This window comes from Pan paniscus, chromosome 12, assembly GCF_029289425.2.
Source record: "Pan paniscus chromosome 12, NHGRI_mPanPan1-v2.0_pri, whole genome shotgun sequence".
NCBI lineage: Eukaryota > Metazoa > Chordata > Mammalia > Primates > Hominidae > Pan > Pan paniscus.
The window spans coordinates 87414596-87432036 of NC_073261.2; the positions used below are offsets into that span (position 1 = coordinate 87414596).

A 17441-nucleotide genomic window follows, 5' to 3' on the forward strand; every position below is an offset into this window, starting at 1 on the left:
CCAACTGTATTGTCAGGTACCATGCTTGGCAGCAGGGATTCAAAGATGAATAAGAAACAGTTCTGCTGGGCACGGCGGCTCACGCCTGTAATCCCAGCACTTTGGGAGGCCGAGGCGGGCAGATCACGAGGTCAGGAGATGGAGACCATCCTGGCTAACACGGTGAAACCCCATCTCTACTAAAAATACAAAAAATTAGCCGGGCGTGGTGGCGAGCGTCTGTAATCCCAGCTACTCGGGAGGCTGAGGCAGGAGAATGGCGTGAACCTGGGAGGCGGAGCTTGCAGTGAGCCGAGATCGCGCCACTGCACTCCAGCCTGGGCGACAGAGCGAGACTCCGTCTCAGAAAAAAAAAAAAAAAAAAGAGTTCCTTTCCTTAAGTTTAGTCTAGTCAAGACAGAGATATAAACTATAAATTGCAATAAAATATGGTAATTACCATATTAGAAGTATGACAGCAGTAGTATTGGGAGCACAAAGGAAGGGGCCAGTAACATTGAAACTTAGACAAAGGATTACTGATCTTAAGATAGTAATCAAACTAACCTAATTGGGTCCTGAAGAAATGTTGAATGAGAACAGGTGAGACGGTCACAGGAATTACACACTGGTAATTCCTGGAACTGTAGCCACACAGCCGTAAATGACTGATAAGAAAAACAGTGCTCACTACAGAGGCTGGGATTGGGCTCAAGCTATGGCGATGAGTGAACATTAAAAAATAAAGGAGTAGATTATGGTGATGGTTGTACAAATCTGTAAATATATTAAAGACCATTAAATTACTCACTTTAAATGGATACACTGCATGGTTTCTAAATAATGTTTCAATAAATTGCTTTAAAAAAAGTAAAGAAGAGGCAAAGGTTTCTGAGGACACAAAAATCAAGAACCAAAATGGCCAAAAAGCACATCAAAAGGTGTTCAACATCACTAATCATTCGAGAAATGCAAATTAAAACCATGACATACTACTACATACTCATTTGAAAGGCTAAAATGTAAATGACTTATAATACCAAAAGTTGAAATGGGTATGGGGCAACTACTTGTGGGAATATAAAATTCCCACATTACCTGAGAAAGTAAACTAGTATATTTTGGAAAACAGTTTGGTGGTTCTCTCTCTTTTTTTTTCTTGAGACGTAGTCTCGGCCTGTTGCCCAGGCTGGAGTGCAGGGCCGTGATCTTGGCTCACTGTAACCTCTGCCTCCCACGTTCAAGCGATTCTCCTGCCTCAGCCTCCCGTGTAGCTGGGATTACAGGTGTGTGCCACCACGCCTGGCTCATTTTTGTATTTTTAGTAGAGGCGGGGTTTCACCATGTTGACCAGGCTGGTCTCGAACTCCTGACCTCAAGTGATCTGCCAGCCTTGGCCTCCCAAAATGCTGGGATTACAGGCGTGAGCCACCATGTCTGGCCAGTTTGGCAGTTCTTTATAACAATAAACATAAACTAACCATATTGCCCAGCAATTCTACTCCTAGGTTTTTACCCAGAAGAAATGAAAACATGTCCATGCAAAAACTGGTTCATGAATGTTCATAGCGGCTTTATTTGTAATAGCCCCAAACTGGAAACAACCCAAATGTCCATCAGCAGGTGAATGTATAAACAAACTGTGGTATGACCATACAGTGGAATGCTACTCAGGAATAAAAAGAAATAGTTATGCGTGCAACAGCATGGGTGCATCTCAGAAATATAAGCAAGAAACTAGGCACAAAAGACAATATATGATTCCATTTATTTAATATTCTAGAAAAGACATGTCTACAGAGACAAAAAGGAGATCACAGGTTTCCTGGGAGTGAGGCATAGTAAGGGTTGATGGAAATGGGGGACAAGGAAACTTCTTAAGACGATGAAAAGGTACTGTATCTTGATTGTGCTGATGGTTAGAAGGGTGAATAACTACACAAAATCTCACCAAAATAGGAGTTTCGTATATAAACTATGCCTCAAAGTCAACTTGATAAATATAGTCACTGATAAAAAAATGAAATAATAGTAACCAATTTTAATTTAAATACAAAATGGATATGGTTGCAGATTCTACACTGCAACTAACCCTTAAGAAACTATCATTTGTTGAATTTTAGTATAGTATCATAAAAGGATAGTCACTCTATTTATATGGAAAGTCCAGAATAGGCAAATCCATAGAGACAAAGTAGATTAGTGGTTGTCAGGCACTGGGGAGAGGAAAGGAATGGAGAGTGACTGTACTGGGTATTGAGGTATCCACCTTCCAAAAAAATCATAGGGTTTCTTCTTGTGGTAATGAAAGGTTCTAGAATTTGATACTGGTGATGACTGCACAACCAATATTGAAAACCATTGACTAGTAACTACACTTTTAATGAGTGAATTTTATGGTATGTGAGTTTTATCTCAGTAAAAAAATTACACAGAAAAGCTAGATTTTTCGTATACTTTGAAATAATGTATCACAACAGATTGTATGCAGAAATAGATATGAAAATCCTGCTGTCTTCTAGTACGCTATGTTAGAGATTTGCAAATGTAAAACATTGCCATTCTTCTACTAAATGTTTTTTGTTATGGCTTAAAAAAAATTTGGTTACTTTTTATAAAAGTGCTATTTATGTTAAACACATAATGGGTTTATTATTTTTAATGAATTAAATATTTTTTGAAATTTTTGGTTTTAACTTCTAATATGGTAAACATTGAAATACATAGTTATAAACAAAAGGTTTTTAGAATCTTCAATAATTTTTAAGAGTGTGAAGGAGTCCTGAGACCAGAAAGTTACAAGACCACTGACCTAGAGAAATGTATTTGCAAATTGTACACCTTTGCAGAAGGAATTCTTGAATTGTCCTTTATTCATTTTTCTAAGTCATTAAAATTTTTCACTGTCTGACATGTTAAATTTTGTGATTATAAAATGACTTATTGGCTCAAAATTTGTTTAATATTATAATAATACAGCCTCACTGAATTAATGTGTTTTCCCCCAAACAGGATGTAGAAAATATATTTAGTCGCATAGTAGATATACATGAACTTAGTGTAAAGTTACTGGGCCATATAGAAGATACAGTAGAAATGACAGATGAAGGCAGTCCCCATCCACTAGTAGGAAGCTGCTTTGAAGACTTAGCAGAGGTAAGTACTTCAATTATATACCCGAAAAGTCTGCATAAAAGCCTACATTTACATTAAAATTGAGAGTCTTACTTCTTTCCAGCTAAAGTCATAGATACTAATTGTTGACTATTTATCTGTTATTGCTCCTTTTTCATAGGGTCATTGTCAACATATGTTTCTGTTATCTTAGCAAACAGAAAAAGTGGTCTCTTGTTAATTATAGAAAGACAGATACCGCCAAGGGGGGAGGTATTACAGCTGTCACCCAGTGGCCTACTGTAAAACATTAAGAAATGTCAATGAATGACTATTAAGTAAGAGACCACAGAACTTGCACCTGAGGTCAGATTACTTGTGTTCCAGTCTAAGTTCTGCTGCTTATTAGTTGTGTGACCAGTGACAAGTTATTTCATTTCTTTAAACCTCCGTATCTTTATTTGTAAAATAAGAATGATAATACAGGTTGAGTATTCCTAATCCAAAAATCCCAAATCTGAAATGCTCCAAAATCTGAAACTATTCCAACATGATGCTCAAAGGAAATGCTCATTGGAGCATTTCAGATTTGGGATTTTCAGACTTGGGGTGCTGAAGCAGTAGGTATAATACAAATAATCCAAAATCTGAAATCTTAAACACTTCATTGTGGGTAAGAGATACTCGATCTGTAATCTCAGGATTTTTGTGAAAAATTAAATAACCTATCTGAAATATTTACCTGTCTACCTTCACATAGTAAGCTTACTCAGTATGTGATAAGTGCATTATTATTTAGAATAGGAATGAGGTAAATAGGACAATAAGGTCCAGGACCTGGGCGATTCAGATACCACGAGATAGAAAGAAAGGTAACTAACTCCTCAGATATTTCAAATGCTAAAATAACATGAGTCAGTCCTAATAAGTTAGCATTAAGAGTCATTCTGAGGTTTCTAGCATTTGCTGTGTTCTCACTCTAAAATCCACTCATTATGATACAGCATTGAGCTTGTAAAATATTTTTTTAATTAAGACTTTCAGGCAAAATAGAATGGTAAGTTCAAGCATCACCACAGCCCTTCCATTCCTGCTCCAAACACACATAAGTAATAAAGTATAAAAAGAAAAATGTGGAATATATATATAACTAGACTTGAAAACAAGATCAGGAATGGAGTAGACATTCAAGGTAGTGAACTCTGGTATCTGGGTGTTTAGGCTGTTAAGGACAATGAATTGTTTCAAATGTGTTCCATGAAAGCCAGAGCCAGATTTCTTGCTCAAGTCCCTCCTTATAACAGGATGCTGGGAAAATCTGCCAACCTGGTATCTACAGTAAAGTTTTCTAAAAAGTTGTGGACTTGATGTGGGGAGACAAAAACGTTGCCTTACAATAATAACTTAACACAGTTTCCCACAATATTAAGTCAATATGAAGCCTGAACCCCCAAAGTCATTTTAAGAGCAGGTTCTGGTTTGGAAGAGTGATCATAATGGGAGAAAAAAAGGAAACAAAACATTAAGTCTCCCACTAAGAAGCATATAATACAGAATTCCAAAAAACAAGGCAAATTCTAATTCTCAGAATGGTAATTAATAAAATCAACAATTACAACATGAATTTATTCCAGATGAAATTGATTTTGTATAATAGACATACAAAAAGTTTAAAAGAAGTTTAGGATGCTGAAAGAGATAAGTGAAGGAATATGATCCATTTATAAAGAAGATATTGTGAAACAAAAATAAGTGGAAAGGAAATGAGCAGATTTCTAGATATGAAAAGACAGAGATTTCAAGAATTAAATATACAAGCATTGAAATAACTCATGTAGTATAACATTTGCTGGACCCAGTTCAAGGATAAAATTAGTAAATTGGAAGATGGAATTGAGGACTTCACTGAGAATGTGACACACAGACCAAGATAAGAAATATGAAAGGCCAATTGAAAGTAATAAGGATAGGCAGGCATGGTGGCTCACGCCTGTAATCTCAGCACTTTGGGAGGCCGAAGCGGGCAGATCACCTGAGGTCAGGAGTTCAAGACCAGCCTGGCCAATATGGTGAAACCCCATCTCCACTAAAAATACAAAAATTAGCCGGGCATGGTGGTACATGTCTGTAATCCCATCTACTGGGGACGCTGAGGCAGGAGAATCACTTGAACCCAGGAGGTGGAGACTGCAGTGAGCCAAGATCGCACCACTGCAGTCCAGTGACAGAGCAAGACTCCATCTCAAAAAAAAGTAATAAGGATACACTGAGAGGTTTAATATACATCTAATAGGAGTTCCAGACAAAGAGTGATGGAGAAACAATATTTGAAAAGATAAAAATGGAAAATTTTCAAGAAATGAGGACATTAGTTCCCAAATCAAAAATGAATTCCAAATATCGTTCAGGACAAATAAAAATAAACACACAGCTAAAAACATGGCAGTGAAACTATAGAACATCAAAGATAAAGAGAAAATCTTGGGTTGGGTCCAGTGGCTGATGCCTGTAATCCCAGCACTTTGGGAGACTGAGGCAGGTAGATTGCTTGAAGTCAGGAGTTCGAGACTAGCCTGGCCAACATGGTGAAACCCCATCTCTACTAAAAAATACAAAAATTAGCGAGGCATGGTGGTGGGAGCCTGTAATCCCAGCTACTCAGGAGACTGAGACACGAGAATTGCTTGAACCTGGGAGGCAGAGGTTGCAGTGAGCTGAGTTCATGCCACTGTACTCCAGACTGGGTGACAGAGCAAGACTCTGTCTTAAAGAAAAAAAAAAGAAAATCTTAAAAGCTGTTAAGACAAAATATTTTGCGAAGGAACTATAATTAGAATGGCAGCATGTTTCTCTTTAACAACAGAGGTTAACAGTCAGTTGAGTAATATATTTAAAGTACTAAGGTAGAATAGGATTTTCTACCCAACTACAGTATTATTCAAGAATGAGGACAAATTTTAAAATAATCAAGTTTGTAGAAGAAAGCATAAGTGTTCTTCATGACCTGTGAAATACACAAAGATTTCTTAAACAGGACACAAAAGCACTAACCATGAAAGAAAAAAATTGATAAACTGGACTTCATTAGATGTAAGAATATCCATTCATCAAAAGACAAAATTAATAGAATGAAAAGGCAAGCTATAGACTGGAAGATAATATTTGTAATATGCATAGCCAATGAAAGACTCATATCTGGGGTATATTAAGAACTCCTGGCTGGGCACGGTAGCTCATGCCTGTAATCCCAGCACTTTGGGAGACTGAGGTCAGTGGATCACTTGAGGTCAGGAGTTTGAGACGAGCCTGGCCAACATGGTGAAACCCTGTCTCTATTAAAAATACAAAATTAGGTGGGCATAGTGGTGCATGCCTGCAATCCCGGTTACTCGGGAATCTGAGGCAGAATTGCTTGAACTCGGGAGATCAAGGTTGCAGTGAGCCAAGAGCACACCACTGTACTCCAGCCTGGGCGACAGAGCGAGACTGTCTGGAAAAGAAAACAACCCAAAAACAAAATAACTCCTACATGCCTACAAATCAATAACTAAAACTTCAGGGTTTTTTTGTTTTGTTTTGTTTTTCAGAAAATAGGCAAAAGACTTAAGTAGGTACTTCACACACAAAAAAGATGCTCAGCATTGTTACTCATCAAGGAAATGTATTTTGAAACCATGGAGCAGTTGGAAGTCTACTTGCTGATGGGGGCTAGGGTGTAATTTGGTACAGCCACTTTGGAAAACCGTTTGGTGTATCTACTAGAGCTAAGTATACAATGTACCCTGTGACCCAGCATTTTAACTCTTGGGCATATACCAAACAAAAATGAGTGCTTATGTTGACTGAAAGACATATTTAAGAATGTTCACAATAGGTTTATTCATAAGGGATAAATTAGTGGTATATTCACACAATAAAATGCTATCTGGCAATAAAAAAGAATAACTGCTGATAAAAGCAGCAACATAATACTGAGTATAATAAGACTCAAAGTACATATATATTGATATATGGAAAGTTCAGAAAAATGTATCTCTGGAAACAGATTATTAGAGTAGTGGTTGACTGGGAAACATGAAGATTTCTGAGGTGCTAGAAATGTTCTATTTCTTTATCTGGGTGGTGGTTACAGAAATGCATTGTATACATATGTTAAAAGTCATCAAATTGCAGACTTTATGTAAAGTTATTCCTGAATTTATCAAAAATGAGGAAGAAGTGAGGAATAAAAACCATTTCAAACATACAATGACCAAGAGCGTTTACTACTTGTAGACACTCATTATAAGATGCATTGGATGGTGTTCCTTAGCAAGAAGGAAAGTTTTACTCAAAGGGAAGTCAAGAAATACAAGAACTAATGGTGAAAAAGAAATTGGTAGATGTAGGCTGGTGGCTTGCACCTGTAATCCCAGCACTTTGGGAGGCCAAGGTGGGCAGGTCACTTGAGCTCAGGAGTTCAAGACCAGCCTGGGCAATATGGTGAAACCCCATGTCTACAAAACACCAAAATTACCCAGGTGTGGTGGTGCGTACCTGTAGTCCCAGCTACTCTGGAGACTGAGGTAGGAGGATCACTTGTGCCCAGGAGGTTGAGGTTTCAGTGAGCCAAAATCATGCCACTGCGCTCCAGCCTGGGTGACAGACTGAGACACTGTCTCAAAATAAATAAATAAATAAATAATTAGAAAGTGTGTTGATAAATTTAATGAATTGCTGAATAGTTTTTAAAATAAGTTTAAAGTTTTTTGTCTTGGAAAGACTAAACTATATTTCTATGTATTAGTAACAAAATATACAGTATGTAAAGTGGACTTGTATTTGTGATAGAATAACTTGAAAAATTTATAGATAACCGTATTTATTTTTAGAAACATGTAGGAAAATCACCAAAAGAACAGAAATACTACCTGTAGCTTATAATGTACAGATAGGGAAAAAGGAACTATAGTAATTTTTTAAATCATTTTCACTGATAATAGGAAAGAATGAAGCAAACAAAAACAATGATAATGAAGATAAAATGATATGATATAAAAAAATCCAACTACATTAGTAACTCAGTATATACAAACTGATGAAACTCAGCCTATTTAAAGAGAGTAATTATATTTGTTTTTTAAAAATTCACTTTAGGCCTGGCGCAATGGCTCATGCCTGTAATTCCAGCACTTTGGGAGGCTGAGGCGGGTGGATCACAAGGTCAGGAGTTTGAGACCAGCCTGGCCAACATGGTGAAACCCGGTCTCTACTAAAAAAAAAAATACAAAAATTAGCTGGGCATGGTGGTGTGCACCTGTAATCCCAGATACACAGGAGTCTAAGGCAGGAGAATTTCTTGAACCCAGGAGGCGGAGTTGCGGTGAGCCTAGATCATGCCACTGCACTCCAGCCTGGGCGACAGAGCAAGACTCCATCTCAAAAAAATGAATAATAAATAAAAATAAAATCCACTTTATGCAGCTTATAAAAGATTTTCTTAAAACAGAACCACAGAAATATTTTAAGATAAAGGGATGAAATATCATAACATAAAAACTAATCAAACCTGTATAACAATATTAATTCAAATTAACTGATAAAATTACACAAAGTAAGCACTGAGGAGGAAAAAAGAGAAACACTTCCTAATAGTAAAAGGGATACTATCATGAAGATACAACAACCATTAATGTGTATGCACCTGATTATAAAGCCTCAAAATATAAGAAGTAGAAACTGACAGAATTATAAGAAATGAAAAAAATTGCTATCATAGGAAATTTTAACAGGTCTCCATCAGAAATTAAAAGATCAAACAAAAAAGATTAGGCTACAGAAGATTAGACTAACACATTTGATTTTACACACACACACACACACACACACACACTCTCTCTCTCTCTCTCTCTTTCCCTCTCTCTCTCATTCCCTCACACTCAATTAGCCCTCCATATCCATGGCTTCCACCTCTGTGGATTCAACCGACTGTGGATTGAAAATATTTTTGGGGAAAAATAAGCATAATTGTATCTGTACTAACATAATGTTGAGCACATTACAATACATTACATCAGGGTACATTACAATACCCTAAACAATAAAGTATAACAACTCTTTACATAACGTACATTATATTAGATAGAAGTAATATAGGGAATCCTCTGAAGGTTATATGCACATATACCATTTTATATCAGGGACTTGAACATCCCTAGATTTTGGTATCTGCATGGGATCCTGTAATCAATCCCTCACCGATAAAAGGGACAACAGAGTGTGTGTGTGTGTGTGTGTGCATGTGTGTGCATGTGTGTGTACACAGTCATCCCTCAGTATATGTGGGGAATTGGTTCTAGGACTCCCTGCAGATACCCAAATCCACACATGCTTAAGTGCCACATCAGCCCTGCAAAACTTGCATAGGCCCTGTGGAACCCATATATACGAAAAGCCAGCCCTGAGTACGCAAGGGTTTCACATCCCACAAATACTGTATTTTTGATCCTCATTTGGTTGAAAAAAATCTGCATATAAGTGGATCTATGCAGGTCTAACCCATGGATTGTTCAAAGGTCAGCTGTATATATCTTAATACTGTTGCCTTGAGGATTAAGTTTCAACTATAAATTTTGCAGAGAGAAGTTTACAGTTTTACACATTTTTTGAAAAAATAGGAATAATTAAAAATGAATGAGTTAAGCTTTCAAACCAAGAAAGAAGAAAGATAACAGGATACACCTAAGAGAATAATATGTAAGGAAGTAACGGAACAGAATTAATGAATTAGAAATTGACATAACAAAAGTTCTCATGGCTGATCAACGGGAAAAGGAAACACACATACTAGGTGTGATCTTGGCTCACTGCAACCTCCGCCTCCCAGGTTCAAGCAATTCTCATGCCTCAGCCACCCCAGTAGTTGAGATTACTGTGCCACCACTTTCGGCTAATCTTCATATTTTTAGTAGAGACAGGGTTTTGCCATGATGGCTAGGCTGGTCTCCAACTCTTGGCCTCAAGTGATCTACCTGCCTCGGCCTCCCAAAGTGCTGGGATTACATACGTGAGCCACCGTACCAGGCCTGTTTTTTAAATCATGAAAGAACACTAAGATCCACTTCAAAATGTTTTAGAACTGTAATGAAATAACCTTTAAAATATATAAAAGAGTAGCATCAATGTCCTAAGTTAAAAAACATTAAAAAATGAATAGTCAAAAGTGTATTTCAACAAATGACTTGCAGCATAGACCAGGTGTTGTGAATGCTGTGGTTTGAATGTGTCCCCATATTTTATGTATTGGAAGTTTAATCTGTATATATTGATTGGAGGTGGGGCCTGTGGAGGTAATTAGGATTAGATAAGGTCATCAGGGTGGGGTGGGGCCCCCATGATGTCAGGCCTGTTTTTATAAAAAGAGAAAGAGACCTGAGCTGACATGCTGTAGTTCCCTTGCCATGTGATGCCCTGCACCGCCTCAGGACTCTGCAGAGTCCCTACCAGCAAGAAAGCCCTCACCAGATGCACCTGCCTGTCTTGACCTTCTAGCCTCCAAAACTGTGGTAAATAAATTTCTTTATGAATTACCCAGTCTCAGGTATTTAGTTATAGCAACAGAAAACAGCATGTGACAATGAGTTTTGCCAATCTTCAGGAAACAGTTAATCTTACTCTTTTGCAAATTGTTACAATGAATAGAGACATGAAGGGTAACAAGTTTATCAGGATTGTATGAACACATTATCAAAACTAGATAACGACAGTAAAGAAAAAACTATGAGACATTCTCAGATATCAACGAAATGGCAATGAAAAATCAGTTTATGATACAATAAAACATATGTCTATATATCTTATGATGTTTACTCTTATGTGGTTTGACATTTTAAAGTTTTAATGTAGTATTCAACTTTAGTAGGTTAAAATCTCAAGAAAAAGGCTTTCTTAAAATTAAACATTCACTCATGAATTTCTTTAAAATGTTGGGCAAAGAAGGAATAGAAGGGAACTTTCTTAACCTAATAAAGGACATTTACTAAAAGTCTGTAAGAGATATAATAGTGGTTAAACTATAGCAAAACTAAGAAACTAGAAAAGAATACCACTATCACCACTTCTGTTCACTCTAATAGCAAGTACTACCCAATACAAAAAGACAGAAAAGGAATAGACAAGACAAAGTTGTCCTATTTGTAGTCAATATAATTATCTATATAGCAAACCCAAGAAAATTTGTATAATATTAAACTAGTTGGCAAGTTCATTATAGCTATTGGATAAAAGATCAGCCTGTAAAAATTGGTAGCATTACTGTGCTCAGTTACAGTCCATTGAATATATAATATTTTTAAGGACTGCTTTCACTATAGAAATAAGACCATAAAGTACCTGGAAATAAACCTGACTAAAGATACACAGGACCTTTGTTTTAAAAAAAAAAAAATCATAAAATTAGCTGGGCACAGTGGCTTACTCCTGTAATCCCAGCACTTTTGGAGGCTGAGGCGGGCGGATCACAAGGTCAGGAGTTTGAGACCAGTCTGGCCAACATGATGAAACCCCATCTCTACTAAAAATACAAAAAATTAGCTGGGCGTAGTGGCGGGCATCTGTGATCTCAGCTACTCAGGAGGTTGAGGCAGGAGAATCACTTGAACCCAGGCGGCAGAGGTTGCAGTGAGCCGAGATTGTGCCACTGCACTCCAGCCCGGGTGACAGAGTGAGACTCCATCTCAAAAAATAAATACATAAATAAAATTAGATTCACAAGGAAGATCTGAATAAATGGAAATATATACTATGTTCAGGGATGGAAAGACTCAGTACTGTAATGATACCAGTTGTCCCCCAGATAATCTACAAATTTAGTGCATAGCAAGCTGATCCTGAAATTCACATGGTAAGAATGAGGAGCAAAAATAACAATTTTGAGGAAGAACAAGTTGAGGGGACTTGTTCTTGTCCCCTTAAGTACTTGTTAGGTAAAGTACCTGTTAGATAAAGTCTTGCCACATATTAAGACTTACTATGAAGCCAGAGTAAACAAGAGTGTAGTACTGGTGCAGGTAACAATTAGGTAGCAGAACAGAATAAAGAGCCCTGAAAAAAATATATACATAGATACTTCTCCTGAAATGTGACAGATATTACATTAATCAGCAGAGAAAGAGTGAACTCATTAATAAATGACACTGGGTCATACCTGGTTAAATGGAAAAAAATTCATTCCATAACACATAATTCACAGAAAGTACTCAACAGATTAAAAATCTAAAAATGAAGAGTAGAACTTCAAAAGAAAATATAGGAGAACATATTTATGACTTTGACATAGGAAGGTTTCTTAACACATAGAGTAAACCAGAAAGGAAGAGATTAAGTTTTAAAACTTCTGTTCAAGAAAAGACACCATAGTTATAAGGGAAGCACAAATGAATGAAGTTGGAACCGTGTACCATATCCGAAAATTAACTCAAAATGGATCAAAGACAATGTAAGATCTAAAGCTATAAAACTCTTGGAAGAAAACAGGTCTGAATCTTCAATTTGGCAAAGGATGCTTAGATAATGCCAAAAGCACAAGCTATAAAAGAAAAAGTAGATAATTTGGACTTCTTCAAAATTAAAAACTGTGTTTCAAAGGACACCATCAAGAAAGCAAAAGACAGCCTACAGAAAGGGAAAAAATATTTGCAAATGATATTTCTGATAAGAGTAGTATTCAGTGTATGTAACAGATAACCCAATTTAAAAATGGGCAAAGGATTTGAATAGATATTTCTCCAATGAAGATATATAAATGGCCAACATGGTACATTAAAAAATGCTCAACATCATTAGAAATTAGGGAAATGCAAATCAAAACCTCTATGAAGCCTGGGCAACATAGTGAGACCCTGTCTTTACAAAAATTAGAAAATTTGCCCAGGATGGTGGTGTGCACCTGTGGTCTCAGCTACTCGGGGGCTGAGGTGGGAGGATTGCTTGAGCCCAGGAGGTTGAGGCTGCAGTGAGCCATGATCACATGATTGCACTCCAGCCTGGGTGACAAGGTTAGACTCCATCTCTAAAAGAAAAAACATTATGCAGTACCACTTCACATCTACTAAGATGGCTAAAATTTAAATAAAGGGAAAGTAACAAGTGTTCATGAAGATGTGGAGAATTTGAGACCCTCGTATTTTGCTGATAGAAATATAAAACAGAGCAACTGCTTGGCAGACAGTTTGCTGGTTTCTCAAAAAGTTAAACAGAATTACCATATGATCCAGAAATTTCACTCCTAGGTATATACCCAAAAGAACAAAAAGCAGAGATTCAATCATATACTTGTATGCCAACATTTATAGCAGCATTATTCACAATAGCCAAAAGCTGGGAACAACTCACATGTCCATCAACAGATGAATGGTTAAATTAAATGTATATGGTAAATACATTACAGTAGAATATACAGTGGAATATAATTCAGCTTAAAAATGGATAAAATTCCAATACATGCTACAACATGGATGAACCTTGGAAACGTTATGCTAATAAAATAAGCCAAACACAAAAGGACAAATATTGTATGTTTCCACTAATATGAGGTAACTGGAGTAGTCAAATTCATAGAGAGAGAAAATAGAAGTTACCAAGGGTTACGGGGAAGAGGCAATGATCAGTTACTGTTTAATGGCTACAGAGTTTCAGTTTGGGATGATAGAATAGTTCAGATCTGGAAATGGACAGTTGCACATTGTCTATTAATGCCACTTAATTGTACACTTAAAAATGGCTAAAATGGAAATTTTCATGTGTATATTTTACCACAATATAAAAAAAATTAGGCTGGGCACAGTGGCTCATGCCTGTAATCCCAGCACTTTGAGAGGCCAAGGCGGGCGGATCACAAGGTCAGGAGATCGAGACCATCCTGGCTAACACGGTGAAACGCCATCTCTACTAAAAAATACAAAAAAAAAAAATTAGCCGGGTGTAGTGGCAGGCGCTACTCGGGAGGCGCTACTCGGGAGGCTGAGGCAGGAGAATGGTGTGAACCTGGGAGGCGGAGCTTGCAGTGAGCCGAGGTCACGCCACTGCACTCCAGCCTGGGCGACAGAGCAAGACTCCATCTCAAAAAAATAAAAAATAAAAAAATAAAAGGGGGTGTTGAAACATGCTACAACATGGATAAACTTTGAAAATGTTATGCTGAACGCAAGAAGCCAGTCACAAAAGACTACATATTGTATGATTCCATTTACATGTAATATCCAGAATAGGCAAATCCATGGAGACAAAAAGTAGATTTATGGTTGCCTAGGGCTGAGGGGTTTAGGGGATTGGGAGGTAATAGCTGAAGAGTGTGTGATTTCTTTGAGGGGGTGATACAAATATTCCAAAATAGATTATGATGGTAGTTGCACAATTCTGTTAAACTAAAAATAATCTAATTTTGCCCATTAAATGGGTGAAGTGAATGTATTTGAATTTTATCTCAATAAAGCTTTTTTAAAAACTATAAATTTAACATGTAAAGTCAAGCTGATAAAAATGGTCAAAAGCTATTAATAAACAATTCTCAGAAGATACAAATAAATGGCGCACAACCATATAAGTAGATTCTCACCCTTACTAGTAATCAGGGAAATACATGTAAAAATAACACTGGCATAGTCTCACAACATCGGGCTAACAAATTTTAAGTCTGATAGTATCAAATGTTGACAAGGAAGTGGACAACTGGGAAAAATCACTGCTGCTAAGTATATAAATCGATATAATCACTTTGGAAAGCAACTTCCCCTTCTAGTTTACATGCTCTAAAAAATATTCATGCATATGTGCACACTAAGTTATACAGGCATAACTCAGAGATATCGTGGCTTAGGTTTCAGACTACTGCAATAAAGTGAATATCACAATAAAGCAAGTCACTATATTTTTGGATTACAGTGCATATAAAAGTTATGTTTACACTATCCTGTGGTCTAGTAAGCATGCAGTAGCATTATGTCTAAAACAACATATATACCTAGATTTAGAAATACAGCTAAGAAAATGCTAATAATCCTCTCAGCCTTCAGTGAGTCATAATCTTTTTGCTGGTGAAGGGTCTTGCCTTGATGTTGATGGCTGCTGAAGGTTGGGGTGACTGGCAATTTAAAAAATAAGCAACAATGGGGTTTGACACAACTGTTCGCTCTTTTCTTTTATGAAAGATTTCTGTGTAGCTGGTGATGTTGTTTGATAGCACTTTACCCACAGTAGAAATTATTTCAGTATTGGAGTCAATCCTCTCAAACTCTGCCACCGCTTTATCAACTAAGTTGATGTAATATTCTAAGTCCTTTGTCGTCATAAAAATGTTCATAGTATTTTCACCAGGAGTAGGTTCCATTTAAAGAAACGACTTTTTTTTTTTTTTGACACGGAGTCTCATTTTGTTGCCAGGCTGGAGTGCAGTGGGGTGATCTCGGCTCACTGCAACCTCTGCCTCCCGGGTGCTAGTGATTCTCCTGCCTCAGCCTCCCGAGTAGCTAGGACAACAGGTGTGTGCCACCATGCCCAGCTAATTTTTGTATTTTTAGTAGAGAGAGGGTTTCACCATGTTGGCCAGGATGGTCTCGATCTCTTGATCTCGTGATCTGCCCGCCTTGGCCTCCCAAAGTGCTGGGATTACAGGCGTAAGCCACCGCGCTCAGCCAAGAAACCACTTTCTTTGCTCATCCATAAGAAGCAAATTCTCCATTCAAGTTTTATCATAAACTTACAGCAATTCAAGTCACATAATCAGGCTCCACTTCTAATCCTATTTCTCTTGCTATTTCCACCACATCTGCAGTTACTTCCTCCAACTGAAGTCTTGAACTCTTCAAAGCCATCCCTGAGAGTTGGAATCAACTTCTTCCAAACTCCTGTTAATGTGGATATTTTGACCTTTCCCATAAATAACAAATGTTCTTACTGGCATCTAGAATGGTGAATCCTTTCCAGAGGGTTTTCAGTTGATTTTATCCAGCTGCAACAGAGGAATCACTATCTATGTCAGTTACAGCCTTACAAAACATATTTGTGAATAATAAAACTTGAACGTCAAAATTATTCCTTGATCCATGGGCTGCAGAATGGATGTTGTGTTAAGAGACTTGAAAACAACATTAATCTCCTTGTATATCTCCATCAGAGCTCTTAGGTGTCTAGGTGCAATGTCAATATTTTGAAAGAAAATTTTTTTTTTCTGAGCTGTTGGTCTCAATAGTGGGCTTAAAGTATTCAGTAAACCATGTTGTAAACAGCTGTACTATCATCCAGGCTTTGCTGTTGCATTTATAGGGCACACCCAGAGTAGATTTAGCACAATTCTTAAGGGCCCTAGGATTTTCAGAATGGTAAGTGAACACTGGCTCAATAATAATGGTGAAGAAGTTTGAAATATTTCGACACAGAGACAAAATTAGCACATGCTGTTGGAAAAATGGGGCCAAAAGACTTGCTTCACACAGGGTTGCCACAAATCTTCAACTTGTTAAAAAAAAAAAAAAGGCAATATATGCAAAGCACAATAAAGTGAAGCACCATAAAGTGAAGTGTACCTGCATACCAAGTGCAAATTACAGAATTTTTTTTTATAATTGTGAAAAACAAGAAACAGTTATCTATCATTGGAGAATGGATTAGAGAAAACTGATATATTCATACAGTAGAATATTATAGTTTTAAAATAAACCGAAAGGAACTGTATGAATCAAAATAGATGAATCTTGAAAAATTTTTGAGTATAAAAGGCAACTTATAGATGAATGTATACATTATGATATTTGGCATATGATCATTTCTGAATTGGAAGAGACCTAAGCTATAAGCATCTCTTCACATTTTTAGTCTTCTCTTCCGTCCACTGTATTCATGCCTGACTCCATCCTCTTGTTATTTTTGAAACTTTACTATCAATTTCTGTAAAACATAATAGACTCCAATTTCTGGTGTTATATTATGATAGCAATTTTTAGTTGAGAAGAAAGTTGAAGGAGTTAAAAGTTGGGAAGTCAACTAAGAGCCAGCTCAAGGAATCCAGTATAACTTGGAAGTTTACATGCCATATTGCAAAATGCAACAACCAGAACTCACGTCTTCTGATTTCTGATCTGGTGGTATTACTGTTCAATCATTTCTTAAAAAGCAATCTGAGGCCAGGCGCAGTGGCTCACACCTGTAATCCCACCACTTTGGGAGGCTGAGGCAGGAGGATCACTTGAGTCCGGCAGATCAAGACCAGCCTGGTCAGGCCGGGCGCGGTGGCTCACACCTGTAATCCCAGCACTTTGGGAGGCCGAGGCGGGCGGATCACGAGGTCAGGAGATAGAGACCATCCTGGCTAACAC

The 17441-nt window shown here is 37.2% G+C and overlaps 1 protein-coding gene across 3 annotated transcripts in view; it reads left to right on the forward strand.

Annotated features, from left to right (window-relative positions):
* Positions 1-17441, forward strand: part of SOS1 (SOS Ras/Rac guanine nucleotide exchange factor 1) — a 144602-nt gene that overhangs the window by 71974 nt on the left and 55187 nt on the right. For all 3 annotated transcript variants that reach the window (XM_034952969.3, XM_003817632.6, XM_008970879.5), the window contains exon 6: positions 2992-3135. In XM_034952969.3, the coding sequence (XP_034808860.1) occupies positions 2992-3135 (144 nt within the window). The remainder of the gene's footprint in view (positions 1-2991; positions 3136-17441) is intronic.